Below are 26,321 nucleotides of genomic sequence, written 5' to 3' on the forward strand. Positions count from 1 at the left end.
TTTGATGAAATGTCCACTTTTCCCCTTGAAGGATTGATGCTACTCAGTTTTGCTGATTATAATTCTAGCTTCTTAGCTTTCTGGAATATCATATTGCAAGTCCTCTGATTCTTTAATGTATAACTTGATAAATCATGTGTCATCTTGACTGTAGCTCCATGATATCTGAATTGTTTCTTTCCAACTGCTAGCAATATTTTCTCCTTGACCCAGGAGCTCTAGAATTTGGCTATAATATTCCTAGAAGTTTCCATTCGGGGATATCTTTCTGGAAGTGATTGATGGATTCCTTCAATTTATATTTTCCCCTCTGGTTGTAGACTATCGAAGCAGTTTTCCTTGATAATTTCTTGAAATATGATTCTAGGTTCTTTTTTGGGTTTTTTTAATCATAGCTAGTTAGTCAAATCTTTTTTTTTTTTTTTGAGGAAATTGGGATTAAGTAACTTGCCCAGGCTCACACAGCTAGTGTCTGAGCCTAATTTGAAGTCAGGTCCTCCTGATTCCAGAGGTGGTGCTCTATCCACAGAGCAACCTAGTTGCTCCCAGTTCAATAATTCAAATTAGCTCTCTTCAATCTATTTTCCAGGTCAGTTCCTTTTTCCAATAAGATGTCACATTTTTTTCATTTTTTTGACTGTCTTATTGTTTCTTGATGTCTCATAGAGTCATTTCATTAGCTTCTACTTGTCTAACTCTAATTTTTAAGGAATTATTTTCTTCAGTAAGCTTATGTACCTCCTTTTCTATTTGACCAATTCAATACTATTTTTAAAGGAATTGTTTTCTTCAGTGAATTTTTTTCCATTTTGGGGGGCTTCCTTTACCAAGCTATTGACTCTTTTTTCATGATTGTTTTGCACAATTCTTATTTGTTTTCTGAATTTTTCCTCTACCTCTCTGTTTGGATTTTTTAAAAAATCCTTTCTGAACTCTTCCAGGAATTATTTTTTAGGGTGCCCAATATATTTTGCTTTGAGGCTTTGCCTGTAGCCACTTTGACGTTGTCCTCTTCTGAGACTGTCCCCATAGTAACTTTTATGGTCAGGTACTTTTTTTGTTTTTTGTTTGCTTTTTCAGACTATTTCATAACTTTCCGTCAAAGCTGAACTCTGCTCCTGGGATGGAGGGGTCAGTGTCCCAAGCTTCAGGTTTTTGTGATGCTAATTCTGGGGACTTGTAAGTTTTCAATTCTTCCAAGATGATGTGATCTAAGGAGAGGTGCGGTCAGTACTCTCCTCACCTGTGCTCTGGTCTATGAGCAACCAAAAGTTTCCGCCCTGAAACTATGACAGGATCCCTGCTCCCCTACACTCTGTACACTACAGTGGGCTAATAGACTGTGACCCAGGCCTGTGACTTGAATATTGTATGGGCGTCCTACCCTCAGTGCCAGCAAAGTGTCCCCTATAATCTCCTTCTGATCAGGTATCTAGTTCCCTTACTCTCTGTGGGCTGAAAGTTCCTGAAGTCACTGTTGCTGATTCAGTTTTCCCAAGGGTATGAACTGGCTTCCTGGAGCAGGGTCTCACTGCTGGCTTGCTCCTGTGCTAGACTGTACTCCACTCTCACCCGAGTGAGAGAGATCTTTCCTGTCGACCTTCTAAATTGTCTTAGTCTGGAAATTTGTTTCATCCCCTCCTTTTTTTGGTTCTGCCACTCTAGAATTCACTTTGAAGCATTATTTTTAAATTGTTTAGGGAGGAATTTGAAAGAGTTCAAATGACTTCGTGCCTTTATTCCATCTTCTTAGCTATGCCTCCTAAGAAATTTTCTAACACAATAAGTTGCAGAAAATGTTTCAATGTTCATTAGTAGAGGGAACTTCCTCATCTGGGAATAACTTCAACCAAAGAAATCATAAGTCCAGTCCCTATATCTATCCATGTTCATTACCTATCTATTCTGGCTTTTATTCTATTCTATTTATTTTAGCAAGACTGTGAGCATGACCATGAGATAACTGTTCCAAAAGTGTTTAAACTCTGTTTTTGGCATAGAGATATAATGCAGACTATCAACAGTTAAATTAATTAAATTAATACTAGTAAGTCAAAAATCTGTATGACTCAGTACTCTCTACTACCTTTTCCCACATTTTATAATAATTGCTACAGAAGTAGTAAGGGGCTACACAGAAATAAAAACTATTTTGCATTTTTATTCATTTAAACGGCTCCCCAAAAAACATTTATCTGGTGACTAACCTCTTGATAATGATACTCTGCTCTTAGATAAGCTGGTTCTTGAGCAGTCAACACGGTAGTTCATCAGATTCATACACAAAACCTTTCTGGCTCAGTAACTCATATTTGCAAGTTGCTGAGGCCAAAAAAATTCAGCACACTGTTAAAAACGCAGTGATGAGCCTCTTCTTAAACACAGTCAGGCTAGTTCTCGAACAACATACATACAGTCCAACATTGTGTTCATACTCAAAGCCTTTCCAACTTGATAGAATCTGCTAAAGCTTGCACATGACAACAGACTTCAAGAATCCAGGGTCACCTCTGATGATGCAGTATCAAATTAAGATTTTAGTGCAGGTCTGCGTATTTACTTAAAGTACTCAGAAGATTACTGAAGAAATCTACTCATTTTAAACTAGAGATGTCATATGCAGTCTAGTCTCTCTGAGGTCATTGATTTTCCAAATCCTGCCCTGTGCAATCTAAGGCTGTATTATATAAAACTTCACAGAGATAAGAACAAAAGAATAATTCAAGTGACAGCACAGTTTTGAACTTTAAAGACCAGTTCACAAAGAGAGGACAATACTGTTCTTTTAAGACAAAGAAAATTCCAATTGACTGGAATAATTCTTTTCCTATAATACAAAAAAACAGTGCTATGAAAGATGTCAAGTAGAACAGATGCTCCATTTCAAAAACCTAGCCTAATGCCCTCATTTGGTCCCAAATTTAAGTGGTTTATTTGCTCAAGTTTTACTTCTTGTTTGTGGATGGACTAGGACTGGATTGCATTTTCTGACTCCTAACCCATTATTCTTTTGTAAAAAACACTCCCTAGAATGAAAACTTGAAAGATGTAGATTGTGTAAAAAAGTCAGATCTTAAGCAATGGAGAATTCTAATAAAACTGAAGATAACTGATGCCATGTTACTATCCTGACTACAGCATTATCATTATGACACTGTTCAGCCTGGGAGAAGCTAAACTAGGTTCAACTCCTATGTGTAATGGTCTATGATCCAAAGGACACCAGGAGAATCTCACTATATATTCCACCTTTTTCTTCAACATAAAATGGAGATATGTTCCACTCTATGCATCATGTAAGCTGTGCAGGCTATGGATAGGACTGAAAAATCAGGAGACTAAATTTTTGTACCAGTCTGTAAGGTTAAGTACAAAAAAACTCATAATAAAATGATTAACAAACTATAATTCTGAACATTAAACTACACTAAAATCAAGTTAAAAACAACTTGGAGAAAAAGAAGGGAAGAAGCTTATATGAATTACTCAAGTCTAAATTATAAAATATATAAAAAGTTATCTTATTTTCAAATATTTCTACTAAGTTGAAAATCCAGTTTTAATACATATATGAAAATTATCTGTAATTATTATATCAAAATACCAACCAAATGTCTGGTTATTTATATCTGATTCTGTCATTTGTCTATACTATAAACAGAGATGATTTCATTAATCTTGAAATGCAGAGGAATAACGTTATATAGATGAGTGAATTTTACAGGTTAATTGAAGCCTATCTACTCCTTTAAATACTACAACTTTTTTTAGTTAACTATTTGGAGGTGGGAGAGGATTTCTCTAAAATATGTTAGATATTTCCCTGTTTTCTTAAGTACAGAATATTAAACAATATTTACCTCCTTTCAACTTGAACATTATTGCATTTTTATGCAACAAAGTTATGACCTTCAGGAGTTACTGAGGCATAAAAGACTACACAAAAAGCCCTAGACATCTGTTCTTTTTCTAAAGCTCTCTTCTCTGCTTTGTATATAATTTCCTGTGTTTCCTCCTTCCCTGTCAAGCTATCTGCTCTAAGTTCTTACTAATGTAAATGGACTCAGCTTTTTCTTCCAGCCTCCTTTGTTAATTTGTTATTTCTAATCTGCTCAGGACTAGAAAATCAGATAACCAAGATCACTAGCTTTATGTGTCAAAGAATAGGCTCTAAGAAGCTCTATTATAAGTAAAGTATATGAGAGCTAGTTGAGTTATTTTAGCTATTCTGGTTCCTTTTCTCTTTCTTTCCTGACTCTTGGCTATAGCTGAGAGACCCAGAGAAGTGATCCTGAAAGAAAAGAGTTGTTTTTACAAAAATGAGAGCTTAAATAATACCTTTGTTTAACAAGTTCTTTCTTTACTAACAGAAAAAACTAAACTTGAGCTTAATTCCTTTCGTTTTAAGAAGTTAATGACATGTCAATAAAAATAGTTCTCGTAAATCAACAAAAAAATTAAATGTTATTGCTTCTGCCTTGAAAGATATGATTTGCTTTTTATATCTTAATTTTAAAATAAGCAAAAGGATGAAAAAGATGGTTAAAAATAGAGGTAAACAACCATATAGTGTTTTAAAGATTTGTTTTATTAAAAGAGTAGAGTGGATTATAAAATGTAACATGACACATCCCTCTGGGGTTATGATATGATGCTCATATCCCATAATTATTTCCCTCATTGTAAAACCTATAAATGTTAGGGCAGGCAATCATTTCTCTCAAGTAATTCTTGTCTTCTCCACATCTTCCTTCTTTGTTAGAGTGGTCACATCAATGCATTAATAAACATTGAATGCTTTAAATGTTTCTCTTTCTCAGAAAGTTTTTTCAGCCATAGAATTCATTAAAAATTGAGTCTCAAGAATAATCACGTTGGACAGTGCAATTTCAAAAATTGCTTTTTCTTAATCTGATATTGTTCACTACATGTTAGTATACAAAGAAAAATTACTGACCAAATAATCAAACTTGAATGTGGGAGTTCTTGATAAGGGAGTATAATATAATTTATCAGATATGGACTTTACTAATTGAGAAATTTAACAGATTGCCTACTCTTTTAGCAACTCAATTTTGAATGTGATACAAAAATTAAGAGTTAAAATTATCCATATTGGAATTCTGGATTTCATAACCTGTAAATTATACTAAGCAACTAAAACACACCTGAAAGCTTTTTTTTTTTAATATTTGAAAGACTGATTAAAACATATAACTTTTAAAGAGAGTCTACATTTTTAATAAAGTATGTGAATTTAATTATATCATCATTGTTATTCCAATAACACTATTCCAATAATAGTGCTAAAGTATTAATAAGCATCAAACACATTATATAGCAAACATTCTCTGATCAACTTACAAAGAATTCCAAACTAAATTTTCGAAGTTGTTAGTTAATAGTTATTTTCTTTCATTCCTTTTCCATTTATGCTGTTTGTATGGCACAAAAATGTACTGCTACCCTGACAGGTGCTCCTAAAATAAACCACCAACAGAGACATTTAGTAAAGAATAATTTGACCACTTGACTAGTCACCTGAAATTTTAAATAGTCAAAGTAAAATGAAACTTTATATTAATTTGTCCATGACTCCAAACATCTAGTCTGCTTTGGAAAAAGTACATACACTTATCAAGAAATCCCAAGTTTGGTAGTGGATTTTATTTATTTTTAAGTATTAGTGATAAAGGGCCCAATCCAAAACTGGTGGGGAAAGAACGAATTTCTACATTATTTTTCTATAATAGATTAAGTTTTTTGGTTTTGTTTTCTTACCTTTGAGAATTCTTCAGGTTCCTTTATATCTAGTGACCTTGAAGCAAATTCGAGCAGCTCTTCAGAATTTTCCAGGGCATTATTACATTGGCTAAGCTGACTCTGTATATAGTGGAAAAAGTTAAACCAGTAAGAGATTTTTCTATATCACTTTTTTTTTAAATAATTTGTTTTCAGTTTTCTACAATCACTTCCATAAGTCTGACATTTTCCCTGTCCCTCCCCAAGGCGGCATGCAATCTTACATACATTCCTATTAAACATATTTTCACATTAGTCATGTTGTACAGAAGAATTAAAACGAACGGGAGAAACCATAAAACAAAACAAAATATAACACAAAAGAAAATGGTCTGCTTCATTCTGTGATCCAATTCCATAGTTCTTTCTTTGGATGTGGAAGGTATTTTCCCACAAAAGTCCATTGAGAATTTTTTAGGTCCTTGAATTGCTATGAAGGTCTAAGTCTACCAGAAAAATTCCTCACACACTGTGACTATTACTGTGTACAATGATCTCCTGGTTCTGCTCCTTTCACTCAGTATCAGTTCAAATAAGTCCTTCTAGGTCTCTCTGAGGTATTCCTGTTCATCATTTCTTATAGCACAATAGTATTCCATTACATTCACATACCATAATTTGTTCAGTCATTCCCCAATTGATGGGCATCCCCTTGATTTCCAGTTCTTGGCCACCACAAAAACAACTTCTATAAATGTTTTGGTACACATGGGACCCTTTCCCACTTCTGTGATTTCTTTGGGATACAGTTCTAGAAGTGATATTTGCTGGCTCAAAGGATATGCATATTTTTGTAGCCCTTTGGGCATAGTTCCAAATTGCTCTCCAGAATGGTTGGATCAGCTCACAGCTCCACCAATGAATTAGTGTTCCAACTCTCCCACATCTTCTCCAACATTTATCATCTTCCTGTTTTATCATGTTAGCCAATCTGATAGGTGTGATGTGCTACCTCAGAGTTGTTTTGATTTGCATCTCTCTAATCAATAGTGATTCAGAGCATTTTTTCATATGACTATACATAGCTTTAATTTCTTCCTCTGAAAACTGCCTGTTCATATCCTTTGACCATTTATCAACTGGGGGAGATTTTTCTACTATCACATGGAGTTGCAATTATTCATCATACTGCAAATAAAACTCTAGGCAATTTTATCAGCATGACTCATCTTCTGTCGTTTTAGGGATTCACTCAAGCGAAATGATCCAGGGTCATCTTAAGTGCTCTACAATAATGAAAGTTCCGATGAGAATACAATACTGTTTAGAACTGAACACCAATACGTCTAACAACCTCCTTAGTAATGGGTTTTCTCCACAGAGACAAATATAATTTTTTCATCATTTATTATATTTACAAATAAAAATGTAGAGCTAGTATTACACAACTGAAACTCACTTACTTACTGAGACAGCACAATGTAGTAAAAAGAGCTCTGGACTTAGAAATCAAGCAGCCTGAGTCTGAGCACCAGCTTTGAAACTTGCTAACCATGTGACCTTAGGCTCCAAAGCAGTTTGTCTATTTTCATCTAATAACTCAAGCAATAGTTGCCCTGTCTGATCCATACATTTGCTGTGAGAGTTGTTAGATAACACACATCAAAACAATTTAGGAGTCATAAGGAATTATGTAAACTTTCAGATGTCTATAGAACAGCAGTCTATAAAAATCTGTGGCTTCTAAGTTTTCTCCAATCCAGACATTTTGTTTCAATTCCAATCATTCTGCTGAAACTGTTTTTCCAAGTTCATCCACCAATTACTAATGACAAATTCGGTGTCATTTTCAAAGTCCTTATCTTCTCTGACCCCTTTGCAATATCTGACACTGTTTACACAACACCCTTTCCTTCCTGACATTCTCTCCTTTCTTGGTTTCTACAGCCTCGCTTTGTTCTGGTTATTCTTTTACCTCTCACATGAGGTTCCTTTTCGGTTCCTATTGCAGAGTTGCTTTTTCCTACCACCCTCTAATCTGGGGATCCCTTGAAGTTCTGTTCTTGAGTCTTTTCTTTCCTCTTTACAACACCTACTTAGGCAATCTCATCCACTCACAAGAATTCAATTACTGTCTCTATGTAGATGACTCCAGCTCCACCCTCCCTTGAGCCCCAGTTCTATATTTTCAACTTACCTGAGGGTCATTTCTATTTGAATGCCTCATGAAAAGTTAAAAAAACTCAACATGTCCAAATTTGAATTCATCAGCTTTCACCCAAAACCTGTCCTTTTTCTTCTAAAATAATCCACCATCCTCCCAGTTAACCAGACTGAAATCCTTAGAATCATCTGACTCTTCTTCCTACTCCACTAATATCCAATTAGTTGCCAAATTCCGCAAATTCTAACCCCAAAAGATTTGTTACATGCATCTTCTCCTTTCCATTTTCACTATCAACACTAGTTCAGACCCTGATTTCAGACTACTGTAATGACCCAATTGATCACCCTACTTTCAATTTCCGGCCTTCTCTAATTCAATCTTCACACTACTACCAAAGTAATCTACTTAATTACAGAGAGGGTCTGATTAGGTTACACTTTGCCAAGAAGTTATAGATCTCCATTGCCTAGACACTACCCGTGTGATTCCTGGGTAAGTCATTTTCTAGGTCTCAATTTTCTCATTTACAAAATGAAAAGGCCAGCTAGTTGGTGCAGTGGATAGATAGTGCTGGGCCTGGAGTCAGGAAGATTTATCTTCCTGAGCTCAAATATGGCCTCAAACATTTACTAAATTGTGTGATTCTGGAAAAGTCACTTAATCCTGTCTACGTCAATTCTTCATCTACAAAATGAGCTGGAGAAGGAAAACAGCAAATCATTCCAATACCTTTGCTAAGAAAACCCCAAATGTCACAAAGAGTCAGGCACAACTGAACAACAAATGAAATGAAAGGATTGGACTAGATCTTTTAAGTTTCTTTCCAGGTTTAAATCTATGACACCATGCTTAATTAAAATACAAAACTACTTATCTTAGTCAGAATCTAAAATCTGGCTACTATCTCTATTACACTGAGCAAGCTACTTCACTTCTTTGGGAATCAATCTCTTTATCTGTAAAATGAGGGGGCTGCAAAAAGCCACTTAGTTGTGTATACCCTTTGGTCCACTGATACAAGGTCAATATCCTATAAGATATCAAATAAAACACAAATGACCTATATGTACAAAAATATTTATAGCAGCTCTTTTTATAACTGAAGACTAAAAGGATGCCCATGAATTGGGGAATGGCTTAAAGAGATTATACTATATGACTGCAATGACACTATTGTGCCATAAAAAGGATGAAAGGGATAGTTTCAATGAAACCTAGTAAGACTCGTATGAAATGATTTAGGGAAGTGAACGTAACCAGAAGAACAATTAATACAGTAACAACACTCCAAAACAACTTGGGAAGCCTTAAGAATTCTAATCAGTGCAGTAACCAACCATATTTCCAGAGGACCAGTGATAAAGCATGCTACCCACTACCTGATGGAAAAGTGGTAGACTCAGAGTGCAGAACAAAATAAATTTTTCGGACATGGCCTTTTTTCACTAGGAAGTGGCCAAAATAAACTATTAAATATGTTCTAATTTCATCCTAATCTTTTCCACCCCTAAGCATCTGCAAATGTTATCTCCATATCTAGAAGTATATTCTCCCACACTTCTATTAAAATCTTTCCCTTCCTTTAAGGTCCAGATCATATACTCCCTTCTTTTATGAAGCTTTTCCTCATGACCCCTCTATTAGGAATGATCCCTTCCTTCCTGACTCACTTCCTACTGCCTACAAACAAGTCCATGTCTCCCCTTATCCTGAAAAAACTTACTCCTTCCATTTCCACTATTATACTATATGTCTTCTGTCCTTTGAAGCTAAACTTGAAAAGGTCTGCAAATAGATGACTCTACTTTCTCTCCTTTCACTCTCTTCTTAACCCTTTTCAATCTCACTTTCCAACCTCATCATTCCATCAAAACTCTCCAAATTACTAATGATTTCTTAGTTGCCAAAGTCTTTGACATAGTTGATTACTCTCTTCTCCCTGTTTCTCTCTTCTCTCTAGCTTTTCAGGATACTCTCCTGGCTTTCCTCCTACTTATCTGACCACTTGTCTGTTTTCTCTGCTGGATCTGTCTTCAGATCATACCCTCTAACCATAGGTGTCCCCACAGAGTTCTCTTCTCTTCTCTTCTCCCTCTTCACTTAGAGAACTCATCTGCTCCCTTTTAATTTGACTATTTGATTTAATTACCATCTCTATGCTGATGATTCTCAAATCTACCTTTTCTGCCCCAATCTCTCTGCTGACCTCCAATTTCATATCTTCAACTGTCTTTTTAGACATCTAGAATACCGGACATTGGATGTCCAGTAGACACCTTAAACTCAGTATGTCTGTCCTAAACAGAACTCATCATCTTTCCCCCTAAACCCTCCTCTACCTCCTATTCCCCCTATTATTGTAGAGGATAACACTATCCTCCCAGTCTCTCAGACTTACAATGTAGGACTCATCCTGAATTTCTGTCAATTTCACCTTTGTATTATCTGTTGAATACATTTCCTTCTCACCTCTGACACGGCCACCACTCTAGTGCAGGTCCTCATCACCTCACACCTCAATTACTGCAACAGACTGTTGGTGAGTCTACCTGGCTCAAGTCTTATCCCACTCTAATACATCCTTCCATCCAGTCACTAAAATGATTTTCCTAAAGCACAGATCCAATCATGCTATACCCTACTCAATAAACTCCTCTGGCTTTCTGTGGCTTCCAAGGTGAAATACAAAACACACTGTTTTGACATTCAAAGCCCTTCATAACCTAGCCCTTTCCTGTCTTTCCAGTCTTCTTACATATTACTCCCCAACATGGACTCTTAGATCCAGTGACACCCACCTACAGGCTGTTCCACAACAGGACACTCATCACTCAACTCTGAGCATTCTCTCTGGCTGTCCTCCATGCCTGGAATGCTCTCCCTCCTCTATTGTTACTACTGACCTCTCTGGCTTCTTTTAAGGCCCAACTAGAATCCAACTTCTACAGGAAGCCTTCTTGAGACTCTCTTAAGTTCAGTGCATACTTTCTGTACTCATCTCCTATTTATCCTGCATAGAATTTGCTTTGTATCTATTTTCACATTGTCTCCCCTAATAGATTTATGAGGGCAGGGGCTTTCTTTTGTCTTTTTTTTTTTTTTTTTTGTATCTCCACTGCTTAGCACAGTATCAGGCACATAGTAGGCACTTAATATTTCTTGACTGATATAACATTTTCCCTCATCATTATATTCTACTATCAAAGAACTGAGATCAACCTGGACAAAATTCAACAGAAAATCTAGCCAACACACAAGACTTCAGATAATTTAATTATTCATGATCAATGATGTATGTTTAGCATGTCTAACATGAAGCAAGGGCTCAGTTTTCTATTTATGGAAGTTTCGGTGCCTTAACATCCAACTCAAGAACAATTTATAGGAGCAATTAAAATTCCAAAATTATCTTTTTATATCTACTGTAACATACTTAGGGAGTGGGACTAGAACTGTGATTTCACTGGTATTGGACATTCCATGATGAATAAACTTCCTCTACCAATGAAGGTTGGCACCTTCTCGACAAATCTTAGAGAATTTTCTAGAGCACTAAGAGGTTATATATGGTGACAGAGCAGACAAGATACTGGACTTCAGAGTCAAGAAAGTCTACCCCAGATACTTACTAGCTGTATAACCCTGGACAAGTCACTTAATTTCAATAAGTCTCAGTTTCCTCATCTGCAAAATGAAAGGGCTGGCACTTCAATGGTTCTACTAAGAGCCTTTCAAGCACTAAATCTATAACTTGCCCAGGGGTCACACAGTTAATATGTGTCTGAAGCAAAACTTGAACCCTAGCACTTTCTGACTCTCTATCCAAGATACTTACTTACTCTAACACAATTTAATATAATATACTAATCCCCTACCCTCTGTAAAAATAAATCTCTATTTTTATATTTAAAAAAGTATTATTCTCAAAAGTCAGATCATATGGCAAACTAAATTAGATTAGTCTGAGTTAACACTAACTTACTATTTTGCTTCAAGCACAATTCATGGAATTCTATTTTCTTTGGTCTCTGTTTATCTTCAATATTGGATTGCCTTTTACCTGGAATGTCCTTTCCCTTTGCTCTTTCAAACAATGTTCCTTCCCTTTTTCAGGCCTTCTCAAAAATCACTTTCTCTAGGATGCATTCTCTAAATAAACCTACTAACCCACAGTCCCTTTTCACTACACAGAATAAGTATCTTAAGCTGCCCTTAGTTACAGATTTCCTTATATGCACTTTTGATTTCTAAACATAGTTGAATCTTCAAAATTTAGATTGTAATCTCTTTGATGGCAAAGACTGTGTTTTTTATTTTCTAAATTCATTTAGAGTCTGTAATTGCTAATGATGAGATTAATAATTTTATCTTCTTTTTCAACTCAAATTTGCTTGGGGGCAATGAGAAGTTAAATGACTTGCCCAGAGTCTCATAGTCAATGTCAAAGGCAGAACTTGAACCCTGGTCCTTCCTGACTATTTGTCCACCATGATATGCTGAATTTGAAGCAAATTTCTTCCGCTTTCTGATTTAACTATCTTTAGTACACATTACAGAAGACAATGAAGTCATTCTAAATAAACCCTAAACTCAGCTGATGACAATAAAAAACATACATGTCAGAGGATTAAGGAGTACTAGATGGTAAAAAAAATTATCAACTAAAAGTCACCCATAACAATGACATATAACAATGTACATAATTTACCCCCAGATAGCTGGAAAATATTTTTCTAAACAGGGTATACCTTCAAGGAGCAAGGTTTTATTTCATGTGGTCCACGAAAAGTTTCCTAAAATTAAGGGCCTTTTGGCTAGCCCTAGGCACTACTGCAAACAAGAGCACCAAATTTAATTTTCTTCCTAATTGTCCCAGCAGCTTTTACCCTCTTCCAAAGGTGACTTCACCTCAGCAGCTGGCTTTCTCAGACAAAAGAGCAGATAACAGGTAATTTGCCTTAAAAGTAGAAAGAAGAAACTAGTAATAGCAACAGTCGAGGCTAGACTGCTAAGTAGATGATGTAAGGCCAGAGGAGGTTGGCAGGGAGACTAGGCCCAATGGCTACTGAAGACAGCCTAATTAGGCAGGAATTTTTGTCAGTTAGGGGCATGGGGAAAAGAGTAGATCTTAGCAATAGGGAACCAGAGAGAATATGCAGATGAACATGGGAGTATATAAATCTGTTTGGGCAGGGCAAAAACTGAAGTGATAAGGGTGTTTAAGTAGGTAAGGGCCTAAGGGATAATAATGTTTACAGGTCACAAAATATTTGAGCTGAAAGGAAGGTTAAAGATTATCTCATCTAATACCCTTACTCTATCAGGCACAAGACAGAGGAACAGGATGGATGTGTAGGCAGGCAATGTTGCCTTTTTTCTCTTATCTCTCTCCCTTCTCTTGCCCTTGGACTTCTCTTTCACTTAAATAGCTTTAAAAAGGAACTGAATTAAATTTCTTATTTTTTTAATGAATAAAATGCTATGTTCTCTGCTCTTAATAAAAAGTGAGTAGGCTGAACTTTTTACATTTCACTCTCCGGAGGAAAAAAAACTAGATTGCTTTGCCTTTTATTTTAATATGGCCAACTGATTCTCTCTCCCCCCTTCCCCATTCTCCAACTGCTTTGTATAGCTAAGACTTCTATCCTTAATAAATCTTTAAGTGTCTAAAGGAAATATATAGTACTCTTTCCACAGTGCAAGCTCAATAAATGCTTGATGGCTCCCATTTCTAATCAACCATTACTTTTTAAATACTGCATTTCTCATGTAATTATTTCTACTTTCTAGCTATATCTAGAAGTATTTTATCTCCCCCTCTAGAATTATTCTGTTTGATTAAACACAGATGATTTAAACTACCCATTTTCATTAAGACTCTTTCAAAGCACAAGGACATAGCCTACTGGTCTGGTTTCTAAAATGAAGGATGCCAAAATGCAGATTAACACAAATTTCCAGTTGGCAGATTAAGAGATATGTAGATTTTAATGTGCATATTTTTATAATTATTACCACATATCACCACAGAAGCATTTATACCTTACACCAAGCAATTTGAGATTTTTTAAAGTTCACATATCCTTTTATCTATCCATATTTGTTTTCAAAGTATTTAATAGAGTATAAATTATCCGAATGAAATATTCTCATAATTTTGAAATATTACATGAACTTACCTGTAGTTCTTGTGATTTACGAGCTTGTTCTTGCTTGATAGAATTAGTCATACTTTCTTTCATCTCATCCAGTATAGAATAAAGACCATCAAATTCCTCATCTAATTCTAGAAGTATGCTAGAAGAGTTGGCCTGTTTAAAAGTAATAAGTTTTACTAAATGGAAAGAAGCAGGTAAAAAGAATGATACAGTCACAATATAGTTATCAAAAAACAAAGAGATCACACAAATACAATATATACATATGTATATATGCCATAACTATGTATTATATGACATGAAAATAATAAAATTCTTGATAAACCTGAGTAGTTCCAGACATACACATATAGGAAGCAGAACTACAGTCTTAATAAAAAAAACCAGAGTTGACTATATGTTTATAGTCATTTGATCTGATCTGAATGTCATTCATTCTGTCCCACATAAATAGTTTTTAAATGCCTCATACCTGAACTCCTTTTAGTGTATGATTTAGAGTATCAATAAAATTCTGAATTTCATCATTTTTGCTTGCCAGAGTTGTGATAATCCTTTGTAGAGCTTCCTGGAATAAAAACAAAATTATACCCTGAATAAAAATGACAGTCACCATAATCCTTACACTATTTCAACTAAAGAAATTATCAAGACCCCAAAATCATATTCTAAAGACAAATTCTCTAGGTAAATTATATTACTAACAACACTGGAATATAGCCAGCATTCAGTTCCTATGGCAATATTATTTGAGATACATGGTTGCTCAAAATCTGCCCAGACCCTTCAGCTTCTAAAGAAGGGATTAACAATTTTATTCTTTTTTAAAAACTCAAACTGACATATTATAGTTATAGCAAATAGCCAACTAAATACTAAATCAATATGTCTTAGATTTGCCTACTAGAAGCTAACTGTATGCTAACTGTATGTAATTGTATGTATACAAATGTATCTTACATACTTGCATAAGATCAGACATGCCCAATTAACCCAACTGAGAACCGGATAAATCTACCATCTGACTACTAACTAAGGGGAGATGCAAAAAGAAGATGGTAGAATTCTGAAAACTATCAAGTTTTAAAAAATAAATTTTACATTTCATTTTTTTAAAAAAGACAAAATTAAGGATAAGTTTGCAGTTTTCTTTCCCAAGAGGAAAAAAAGGAAAGAGCACTTGCAAATGCCAAGACACCAAGATGAAAGTGAAGCCCAGGCAACTATTTTTCTTTTTTTAAAGTTTCCTAGCCTTCAGAATAGCCAGCAAATGTACTCCTCCTTTCAGATCTAAAACTACGATCCAAATGAAAACCATAGCACCAAGGGACAATGTTAAAGCACTCTCATCATACATGTAACTAAATGTCCATGGATAACAATACCAAAACCTGAAATGAAAAAAACTGCTTGGGAACACAGTGTGACATTCATTATGGAAACAACTTTACTTTCTGGTTCTCATTTTACCATAATTCTTGTATTTTCTCATTTTGAAGGGAAATGTTTTCCCAGGATCTCCTCTTTTATATTTCTAAAATGTTTAAATTCCAACTTGTCTCAGATAATGGGGGGAGGGGGGAGGAGTGGAGTGGGGAGATATGTTTGTGCCAACTGTTCTTACTTTATCTGAAATATAGTAAAGTCTGATTAACTGGTACCAAATAGGGGGAAGCACATCATCGAAGACTAGTGAGCACTAACAGTTAAAAAAACCTCCTCACTCCCCCTAGAACTCTCAGGGGACAAGGAGAAGCAGCAGCTGCTCACTGGGGACCAGAACTGCCAGTGTGAGTGGGGGTGGGGAGAAGAGCCTAGTGCATGCACTAAAACAATATCTGCTACATGTCTCACAGGGCTTCTGACTATCAAGTGGAACAATAAACATATGTGGAAGTATTTTGAAAACATTTTCCTCCCTGGCATAGGGAACTCCTGGTAAGAAAACTTCCTCTATTCAGTGCAGATCTGCAAATGTTCTGCAACTTACACATTTGAAACATTAACAGGCACCAGGAAAAAATACAGAGAAATTTTAGGAGACACAGGGGATAGAGCACTGGGCCTGGAACCAAGAAGACCTGAGTTCAAATGTGGCCTCAGACACTAGCTGCGTGACCCTGGGCACTTAACCCGGTTTATCTCAGTTCCTCATCTGTGAGATGAGTTGGAAAAAGAAATGTCAAATCACTCCAATGCTTTTGTCAAGGAAAACCCCAAAGTAGTGTCACAAAGAGCCGGACAGAACTGAAATAAATCAATGAAAATTTTAACGAGTGTTAAAGTTACAAAATCTAAATCTAAAGGAAATTAATCAGCTTAATTCCACCCACATTAAGTAATGAGATTCAAATGCTTAGAGAGTAGTTCTCTGAAGATTTAAGCCAGCCCAGGTGATTTTGTCTCTTTCTTGCCAAAAAGAGCTTTCATGATTACAGGATGGTCCTGCCAAACTAGAAGAGAAAGTAGGCTGGATAACCTGTTAAATGAATTTTATTATAGCTAATACTAATGTGAGAACAAGGAAGCTTAAGGATTTACTGTCACTTTTTAGTATGAATATCACCCAAAAAGCACATAGGCAGCAACATCTAGACAATTTCTGTAACTACCTAGTAAATTATACATTCTTCCCTATCCTATCTTATAAACTTCTGCTTTTCACTTTACTTCTCCCTCTTATTACACAGCTGGGTTACCTTTAGCTTCTGAAACAATTACCAAATTTTTTTAGTTTTAGGGCAATACACAAGAGTTATAGATGAATGAAAGTGAATACAATGTCTTTTTCAATTATGAGGATTTTTTTTACCTTAGGGAAAGTTATTAACAGTCAGTAAGGAAGAGTTTATTGCCAGAGTAACTATACAAACTGAATTTTAAATACTATGCACTTCAAAATTAGTAAAAACATCGTAAAGCAAAGTAAAGCATACAGAATTTAAGCTATTGAGAGAATTCAAGCTCTTACTAGCTTGTTTGTTTTTTTAAGGATAAAGAGAGGGCTTGGATCTTGAATTTCACTGGAATGTTACAGGGACTTGCACTACCAAAGCAGGCCTGCAACCCCACTGCAATTTAGAGACTAAAAGAATTGACTTGAGCAGTTAGGTAACTTGTCCGAGATCACAGGAAGAGTATGTGTCAGAAACTAAACTGGTACCCAGGTCTTCCTGGTTTCAAGGCGTATTATTAAAAAAAAAAAGAAATATATAAATGTGGGTTTTCTAAGTCACATATGAACCATAGGGAATCTTTTGTACAGTGTGGTGGTCCACTTTTCTAACTGAGTTCCAAAATGAACATCAGTTCAGATCAGATGATTTTAAAAATATTTAAATGTTAAATCTAATCATCAATGAAATGTTTATTTTGCTACAAGACATAGGTAAACCAATGATTTTTATGGTACTACTGCATTTAGATTCTCTATTTTCCCCTCACTTTTTTTTGAACAAACAATGAAAAATCAAATATGGCAGATATTGATTTAATTTAGTGGGGAGAAAAATCAAAAAGCGGGAAAGTTTAGTCATATATATCTAACCATATCTCTTAAACAGTTTACCCAGCTCCTTCCAAAAGGAATTAAATAAATAGTACTATCATTTAGAATGGAATTTCAAATTACTGCATCTTTTTGGTACCAGAACCTTGAGAACCAATTCAACCAATATTTATTTACAGAGTTCCTGTATTAAGACACAAGGTGGAAAAAAGATAAGGGAGCTAAAAAGTAAAAACTATAATTTACCCACAAGAAACTTAAAACATAGCAGCAAAAATAAGACAAATGCAGGGAGCTCACAATACAGTATCAGTGAAAAGTAAGCACTACAAATGATCCCAACAGGTGTAATTACGTCCATACAAAATATCCTCCCTTAGGCTAATATCTGAATAATTTACTGCAGAAAGAACACCTATTAAAAATAGGAATCACTCTATTGACTGTTCAGAACATCCTTCAATATTCAATTTCATTTCTTCATATTCCACAGCAGAGAAAAGTGTTGCATGTGTTTCAGATCAAGTGTTATCATCAGACATTCATAGGACTATTCAGGAGACCCTTCTCATTCATACAACCTCCATTTCAAAAAAATACAGAAATACTTCTATCAGCAAGGAAGATTCTAAAACACTTCATTATCACGGGAAGAAGTAACCGCAGAGGCAGAGTGACTACTTCCAAGACACCAATAAGGAGGGCACAATACCTCCCTCCCCCCCAAAAATCATGAATTCTTTAAAGTGACAAGCACAAAATATGTACTTGGAAGTATTAGGGCAGAAGGGAGGTGGGGAAATATCACAGACCAGACTAGGAACGACCCAGACTCAGACAGATATAAGATTCAAGTCTGGAACTTATCAGAGATCTGTGATAGGGTAGAGAAGCAACCTGTGAAAAGTGAGTAAAAATGATACACAGGCTTCCTCTCCCATTATCCCAGGTCCTCAAACCAGGATTCCAGCAGTTTTTGCTAGGCCATTCCCTAACTCTCCTCCAGGGAGGTGCAGCATAACAGGCAGAGCACTGAACTTGCAATGAAGAGACCGAGGTTGAAACCCTGGATCAAATTCTTACTCTGTCTGACAAGGGACAAATCACTTTACCTCTCATAGATAAACAAAACAAATAATAATCACATGAATTCATAGTATTATGAGTAAAGTGTTTCATAAGCTTTAAAGTAGTATACAAATTCAAATTATTATTCTGAAAACCTACAAGTCACCCTGTTAATCGTCTTAACACGATTTCAAGAGCCACTGCCCTCCAGATACTAACATTTTTTGAGTTGAATTCTAGTGATAATCTAGTGGTTTCCCCCTTCACTTTACAAATTAGGAAAAAGGAAAGTCGGGAAATTAAGCAATTGAGAAGCATAATCTTAGGGTCATATACATAGTCCTACTGATGCCTTACTGTAGGATTGAGGTAATTCTGGGTACTTGAAGATTCTGCCAAGGAAACTCAAGTTCTGGCAGATTCTATCATGCTGGAAAGACTTCAAGTATAGTCTGAGCAACAGACTGTGCCTGTGCTTTCCAGAAAAACAGCTGAGTTAAATAAGAAGTTCATCATCCGTAGTCTGGCCCCTTGGTAATGAATTCCTTGGCCATGGCAACCCATGAACAAAGAAGAATGTAAAATAGCCCTTAGTCTTGTGTGTACCCCTTCCCCTTCTGCAGGGACAGTGGCAGAATAGCAGAAAAGGAGAAACAGGGTGCTAAGAATCAAGTTTAGGTCATTTATTAACTTTAACTTAGTCATTAGTTCTCTAAATGTTAGATCCATGTCCAGTAATCCAGCGGATGCACTACTGAAGTAGGTGAATCCCTATTAATTGGATACCACTACCAGAAGTCCAACAACATTAAATATGAATTTCACATAAAAGTTTAACTAATGTAGAACAGTTGCTGTAACAATGAGAACAAAAGAATTTAAGCCACCACAGAAAGCATATTAATGGTTGACTTCATTGATAAAAAGTAGAATATGACAACCAATGACAACACTGGTTTAGAATATGAATTTGCAAACTCTTAAAGAGATGGGTGGTGGCAGATTATGAGCAGTATTTATAAAACAAGAAGCATGATAGGGAAAATTTCGTATAACAAAGCTTGGGAGGCAGCTGGTACAGTGGAAGGAATTCGAACTTTGGAGTCAGAGGTCATGATTTGAATCCCACATTAGTCACTCATTACCCACGTGGCCTTGGACAAATCACTTAACCTCTTAGGTCCTCAGTTTCCTAATCTCTAAAATGAAGGTGTTGTACTAGATGGCTTTTTAAGATTCCTTCTAACTCTAAATCTATGTCCTTAGAATCCTACGAACTAAGCAAAAAACTGAAAGGAGGTCATACAAAAGATTGAAGAGACCTGCAAAGATCTCCTGGAAGGGAGGTACGGTACAGCGGAAAGGGCGCTGGTTCTGGAGTCAGAGGACTTAGATTCAAATTCTGTTTCTGATTCTACCTGTGTGTGACCTTGGGTAATTCATTTAATCTCCAAGACCCTCAGATTCTTCATCTGAACAATGACAGGACTGGACTAGATAGATTCTGAATTCCCTTCTAGGTCTAGCACTATGATTTTTATAGCACTTTTTTTAAATGAACCCAAGCTTCTCCCGTCTTTTTTATTACCAATATTTTTCTAGTGCTGTGTTATCATTAGTCAGTGTCAAATATATATAGCAGGCATAAGCAGCTGCAATACGTTATAAATAAGAAGCATAAGGGATATCATCAACCAAATGCAACCTATGATAAAAAAAATATGGATTAGTCAAGAGGCAAGAACTAATATTAAGAGACATTCTTCTGTCCTTGAGATTTCAAGTGAACTTAAGGAATATTCCCTGCATGCTAGATGGAATCCTCATGACAAATAGAGACATTGCACAGGATAGACAGACACGTATAGGTGACGTTTACTTGGGAAGAAATTCCGATATCAATGAGATCATAAATTCTCTAAATTATAATCTCAAGAGTTGGAAATTACCTTAAGAATCATCCAATCCATTCCATATTTGAAAAAGAAGCTCCTTTATAACAACCCAGTTGATAACTTCTGAAGATCACACTGTTAATTAGTGGCAATATGGGACTAGAACAAAGTTCTCTTCCTGCTAATCCAATGCTCTCTCATTACTGCTTCACTGCCCTTCCTACCTGTTTACTGTTCTCTGTTTTAACAAAGAAAATGGTCTTATAGTCCAATCAATAAATATTTAAATACCTGCTATCTGCTGAGCTCTAAGGATACAAAGACAAAATTAAATAGTCCCTACCCTCAATAAGCTTACACTGTATCAGGGGACACAAAATGTTCATATAGATACAAAATATAGGAATTGAGACCAAATCTGTGATTTCATTGACATTTGAAGTTCTCATATGAAGAAAACCCTCTATAAATACAGTTCATCACTTTTTCTGTAATTTAGTCTCATAGAGTTGCCTTGACTTCATGTAAAACATAGCCCACATGTGCCCCATAAGCATACACATATCCTTGAGTACAGCCTGAAGCAGACTAAAAAGTAGTTCCCATCTGATTTTAATGTATTGATGTATTACTAAATATATATATGTAACATCTATGTGTTATATAAACACATGGTTTTCTAAGTCAATATGTGACCGGCAGAAAACCTCATATGTGGTTTAATGATTCCCATTTCAATTTGAGTTTGACACCACTGTCCTAAAGCACTAAAAAGTCAAGTGACTTGCCCAAGGTGGCAAAGCTGGTATGTGTCAGATGTAGAACTAACCCTGGTCTTCTTAACTCCAAGACCAGCTCTCTATCCCAAGTAAATACTAGGTAATGAGGAATGGAAGAACACTAGCACATAAAGAGTTCAAGAAAAGTCTTATATAGGAGGTGGTACTTGAATTGAGCTTTAAAGGAAGCTAAGAGGCAAAGGGGAGAAGGGAGTACATTCCAGGCACTGGGAACAACCTGTGAAAAGGCACAGAGAAGAAAAAAGGAGTGTCATGTGAGTAACAGCATGTGGGCTGGTCTGGCTAGAGTATATGAAAGGGAGTAATGTACAGAGTATTCCATAAGTCACAGTACATTTTAAATCTGGAAGTGAATCTGAAACCAAATTGTGGAAGACTAAATGATAAAACAAGCTCATGTTTTATCTTTGAGGCAATATGGAACCAATGAAGCTTACTGAGCAGAAGAGTGACGTGGTCAGACTTATACCTTAAGAATTTCACTCTTGGCAGCTGGGTGCATTATGGACTGGAGAGGGAAGAGACTAATGAGAATATTACAATAGTTCAGGCAAGAGGTGATAAGGGGTGACTACCACCCCAGAATAAACCAGGGTGGTAGCTATATGAGTAAAGAGGAGACAGATCCATTAGATATTAAAGACATAGAATAGACAACATTTTGCATCTAACTGGATATGTGGGAAGAAGAAAAATGAGCTGGGGAGGACTCCAAGTTTGAAAACTTGGACAATTTATCCTTCAAATTGGGAAGGATAGTAAAAAGATTGTAAAAAGAGGTCTTCCAAAGTTTTCTGTTGCACTCATTGATGACCTTGTCCACTAATTAGGCAGATAATATGTGTCAGAGGTAGGTCTCGAACCCAGATCTTCCTAAAACTAGAGTTAATCTCTACCATTCACTCCACCCAGGGACTGTCTCACAAGGAGAGATAAAAGGCTTCAAATATCAAAATCAATTTGGGTAAAATTAAACAAATATTACTCAAAGTACAATCCAAATCCCTAAGCAAGTATAAATGACTAATACAAGATCTTTACCAGTTGGTTGAGTTTTTTGTTTTGTTTTGTTTTTTGTTCTGATTTACTCATATTCAATTCAACCAGTGCATGCCTCTAAGTGGCAGCTGGGTATAGTAAAGTGCTGCACTTAAAACCAAGACTTAGATTCAAATCCCATCTGTGACAAATACTTTGTAACCACGAGTAAGATACAACTTCTTGGCCTGTTTCCTATGTGGTGAGGTGCAAATGAGAATTTATGTAAAGAGTTTTGTATCTGGAAATGGTTATAAAACTGTCAGCTACTATCATCATAACTCGTTCACTCACAGAGGCAGCTTTACTTGGCAATAACTAGAAAATGTTTCGTGGGTTTGTGTTTTTTAACTAATTACATTTTAGTTTAGTTCATTTCTGTGGGTCAAGCTTCACACCAATTCCCCCAAATATGACAGCTTTTTGCTAAGCATCTCCCAATCCTCACACATTAGCAAAGGCTGAAAGGTAAGAAAAGCAAGCAGTGAAGGGCCAATATTAAATCATAGCTGGAGGCCCACAAACAACAGCTATTCTCCTATTTTTGTGGGAAATCAGATAACTTTGAGTAGGTTAGGCCTATCAAGTATTCACACCTTCCAAAGAATTAACTTCAATCAGTTTTACACACAGCAGAGACCAGCAGCATTTAAGGAAGAGGAAGTCTGTTTAAGACAGACAGGGATAAGTTTGGAATAGGTAGGCTTATGTAGAGAGCTTGAACATCAAAAAGACACTCAACACTGAGGCAGAGAAAAGGGAGAAGATTTAGGAAGAAGGCAGTGTTAGGTTGAAGGAAAAAGGAGAGGAATCAGAAAAAACAAGTAGTAATGGATCAAAGATAAATCTCGCCTACTCAAACTCAGTTTTGCTTGAGACTCTCAAGGCAGTATTAACACCAGGCAAATCATAATACCTGCTTCTCAAACATCTGCAGGAGGTAACTAACTCAAGGTTAAGATATCAAGACAAAGTTAAAAAGCTGCAAACCTCAAGCTCCCTCAAATGATCTCAGTCTCCTCAGTAAAAAGCCAAGATGTTATCCTACTGGATTTAGAGTCAGGAGAGACCTGAATTCAGATTCTGTCAGTAAGACAGTCAATAAACATTAAGCATCTACTATTTACCAAGCACTGTGCAGAGGGCTGGGGATGCAAAAAAAGAGGCAAAAGGCAGACTCTTCCCTCAAGGAGCCTACGATCTAAATGGGGGAGACAACAAGCTATAAATAGAAAATATTTAAAAGAGGGAAGGCACTAGAATTAAAAGGGTTTAGGAATATCTTACTGCAGAAGATAGGATTTTAGCCAGGATTTAAAGGAAAACAAGGAAATCAATAACCCAGGATGAGGAGGGACAGCATTCAAGGCATGAAGGACAGTAAAGAAAATGCCCAGAGCAAAGAGATGGCGTCTTATCCATGGAACAGGAAGGAAGTCAACAGCTGGATCAAAGAGCACACGGCAGGAGTAACTAGGAGGAGGCTATGAAGGGTTTCGAACACCAAACAGAGGATTTTTGTAACTTTTCCTAGAGACAGCAGAGAGCCAAAGGAGTATTGAGGGGGCAGGTGAAATGGTCAGATACTTTAGGAATACTGCCTTCAATACCTAGCTATGTGACCTCAATTTCCTCAAGGTGTAAAATAAAGCTAACATGACCTGTAGGTAGCCTTATCTCACAAAGACTGTTGTGAGATTCAAATAAAAAATGTACTTAGTGAAACATGAAAAAAACCATATCATGTTAGTTCTTCTCTCTTCCAGGCTAAAGTTTATGCTACTACATCTTCTAGACTGAGCAGTGAAAAGGGGAAAAAAAAAATAATCTAGGGGCACAATTCTCTCAGTGACCCTCCTCCAATTGGTCCCTAACTTTCTTATTCTTCAGCTTTACCAGAGCACTGGTCTTCTCCATTTGGAGAAGCTCTCCTGTACAAAAATTTAGTTGTAATCTTCCCAATTCCCAAATTCTAAATTCTGTAATTCCTCCAAGTATCTCAATAATCTGTTTCTATACCCACTTCCCAAGGAGAGAAACTTTTGTGATTTTTCTTAAATTTACCTAAGGATATATTTTCAAAAGGCTTTTTATAGCAAAGATACCTATATTTAGCATATCTTCTGCAAGAATGTGTTCCAGAAACTCAACAAAATCCCACTATATATAGAAGTTAATGCTGAAGTTGTCTGTATCCATGGTGCTAAACCAAAGCAGTTGGGTTTTTTTTCCCCCACTCTGTTCAAACAGTGTCTGTTGTAACATAACACTGTAGTCCAAATTATTTCCTCAGACAGAAAAGCAGCTGGTAAAACTAATCTATTTGCTGACCAGCAGCCATCATGTTACTGTAAGACGGTCTTTAGTTAAGCCTCAGATCCTATAACTAAGAGAAGTGGAGTTACATGAGTCAGAACTTCCAATCCTCTTTCAATTTGGATTTAATGGTCCTCATTTGGCTCTAGTACGTGGAAACCATTTGTTAAAGATAAAAAGGAGACTGTCACATGCGGGCAAAGGTGAACTTGGCTAGATTTCATTCAGGGAGTGGCTGCACAGAAGAACAAAACACGTTCAAAAGTTTCTCTCTAACAGCCAATCTACACTGTACTATGCCAAAGAAAGCAGAATTCAAAGGAATATTAGCATTAAATTTTTATTATCATACATATAATCCTTTCCATTTTGTTTTTTGTTCCAAAACACATATTTAAGTAGAAATAATAGTTTGATTACTGACAATCCCTCACTTTTCCAAAGAGTGGCAGAGAGATCTTCATACCCACTCTATCATGTCTCTGTCTGCAAAATGTTAACATTCCTGTTTGATCATAAAGAGAAATATACAACAATTTTAGAATGTAATATAATTCTATAATAATTTCCATGTAAAGATCCAAATCAATAACACAAAATATTTTTAATACCATAATACAAAATGAATTTTCTTCTAAGTAGTATGGTTTATTTGCTATTGCATAAAGTTTAATTCAATCCTGCTATACTAAAGTGTGATAAACTGATGCTCATGGCTGACTACAATTAGAGTCCAAAAGTGAAAATTACTATTGTTTTACGGTTTATAGAATCATAGATTTAGATTTGGAGGGGACCTTAGAGGTTAAATCTAAACTCCTTTCAGAGATTATGAAAAGAAGGCCTACAGAGGTTAAATGACTTGTTCAGGGTTACCTAGCTACTAACTATCTAAGGCAGGACTCAAACTCCAGTGCTTCTTGACTATAACTTTATTCACTATACCACATGGCTTCTTTGTTTAAATCCAAACTTGACAGGAAGACCCAAAATGGGCATAAAATAATCAATCATCTAAGTCAAAATATCTCTCACCTAAAAAGTTACAGTAACTTGACACTAATTAAAAACCAAAACTTGTTTAAAAATTGAACAAGGCAAAAATATCCAAAGCACAAAAAAACAGAATATTTAGAAACCTACTTTAGTCGTAAAAAGTAAAAATCAGAAAAGTATATCCCCTAATTTCTTACTGAAGATGCAAGCATACATTAACTGTGCTTTATATTATAAATGTTCAAGTTAAAAATGTTTACATTCTCAGATGCCTACCTTATGGTTCAACAGTCTTGAAATTTTTTAAAAATACTCTTTAAACATGTCTTTCCATTACTTTATAGCTTCTAACAAAATGACCTCAGATATGTTTTTGGAAGTATTTTAGAAGACAATACCCTAAACACTTTTACTTTGGAATAACCCAGTGCAAAGAATCACAGAATTACTAAATATTAAAACTGGAAGGGATCTTAAAAATCATTTAGTAACAGTGTACTGATTTCCCCAAGATTGCCCAGACAGTAACAGAACTAGAAACAGAAGAAATGGCACAGGGTGATTATGATTTCCTGGTCCGGTACAAATTAACGTCCTTTTAATTCTATTAAAAGAGAGACCAAATAGTGCAGA

The 26,321-nt window shown here is 35.9% G+C and overlaps 1 protein-coding gene across 2 annotated transcripts in view; it reads right to left on the minus strand.

The window, feature by feature from the left end:
- Positions 1-26,321, minus strand: part of FSD1L (fibronectin type III and SPRY domain containing 1 like) — a 100,336-nt gene that overhangs the window by 70,814 nt on the left and 3,201 nt on the right. For both annotated transcript variants that reach the window (XM_072655349.1, XM_072655341.1), the window contains exons 2-4: positions 14,540-14,635; positions 14,089-14,220; positions 5,782-5,883 (exon numbers count right to left, since the gene is read on the minus strand). In XM_072655349.1, coding sequence (XP_072511450.1) covers positions 5,782-5,883; positions 14,089-14,220; positions 14,540-14,635 — 330 coding nt within the window. The remainder of the gene's footprint in view (positions 1-5,781; positions 5,884-14,088; positions 14,221-14,539; positions 14,636-26,321) is intronic.

Source organism: Notamacropus eugenii, chromosome 1, assembly GCF_028372415.1.
Source record: "Notamacropus eugenii isolate mMacEug1 chromosome 1, mMacEug1.pri_v2, whole genome shotgun sequence".
NCBI lineage: Eukaryota > Metazoa > Chordata > Mammalia > Diprotodontia > Macropodidae > Notamacropus > Notamacropus eugenii.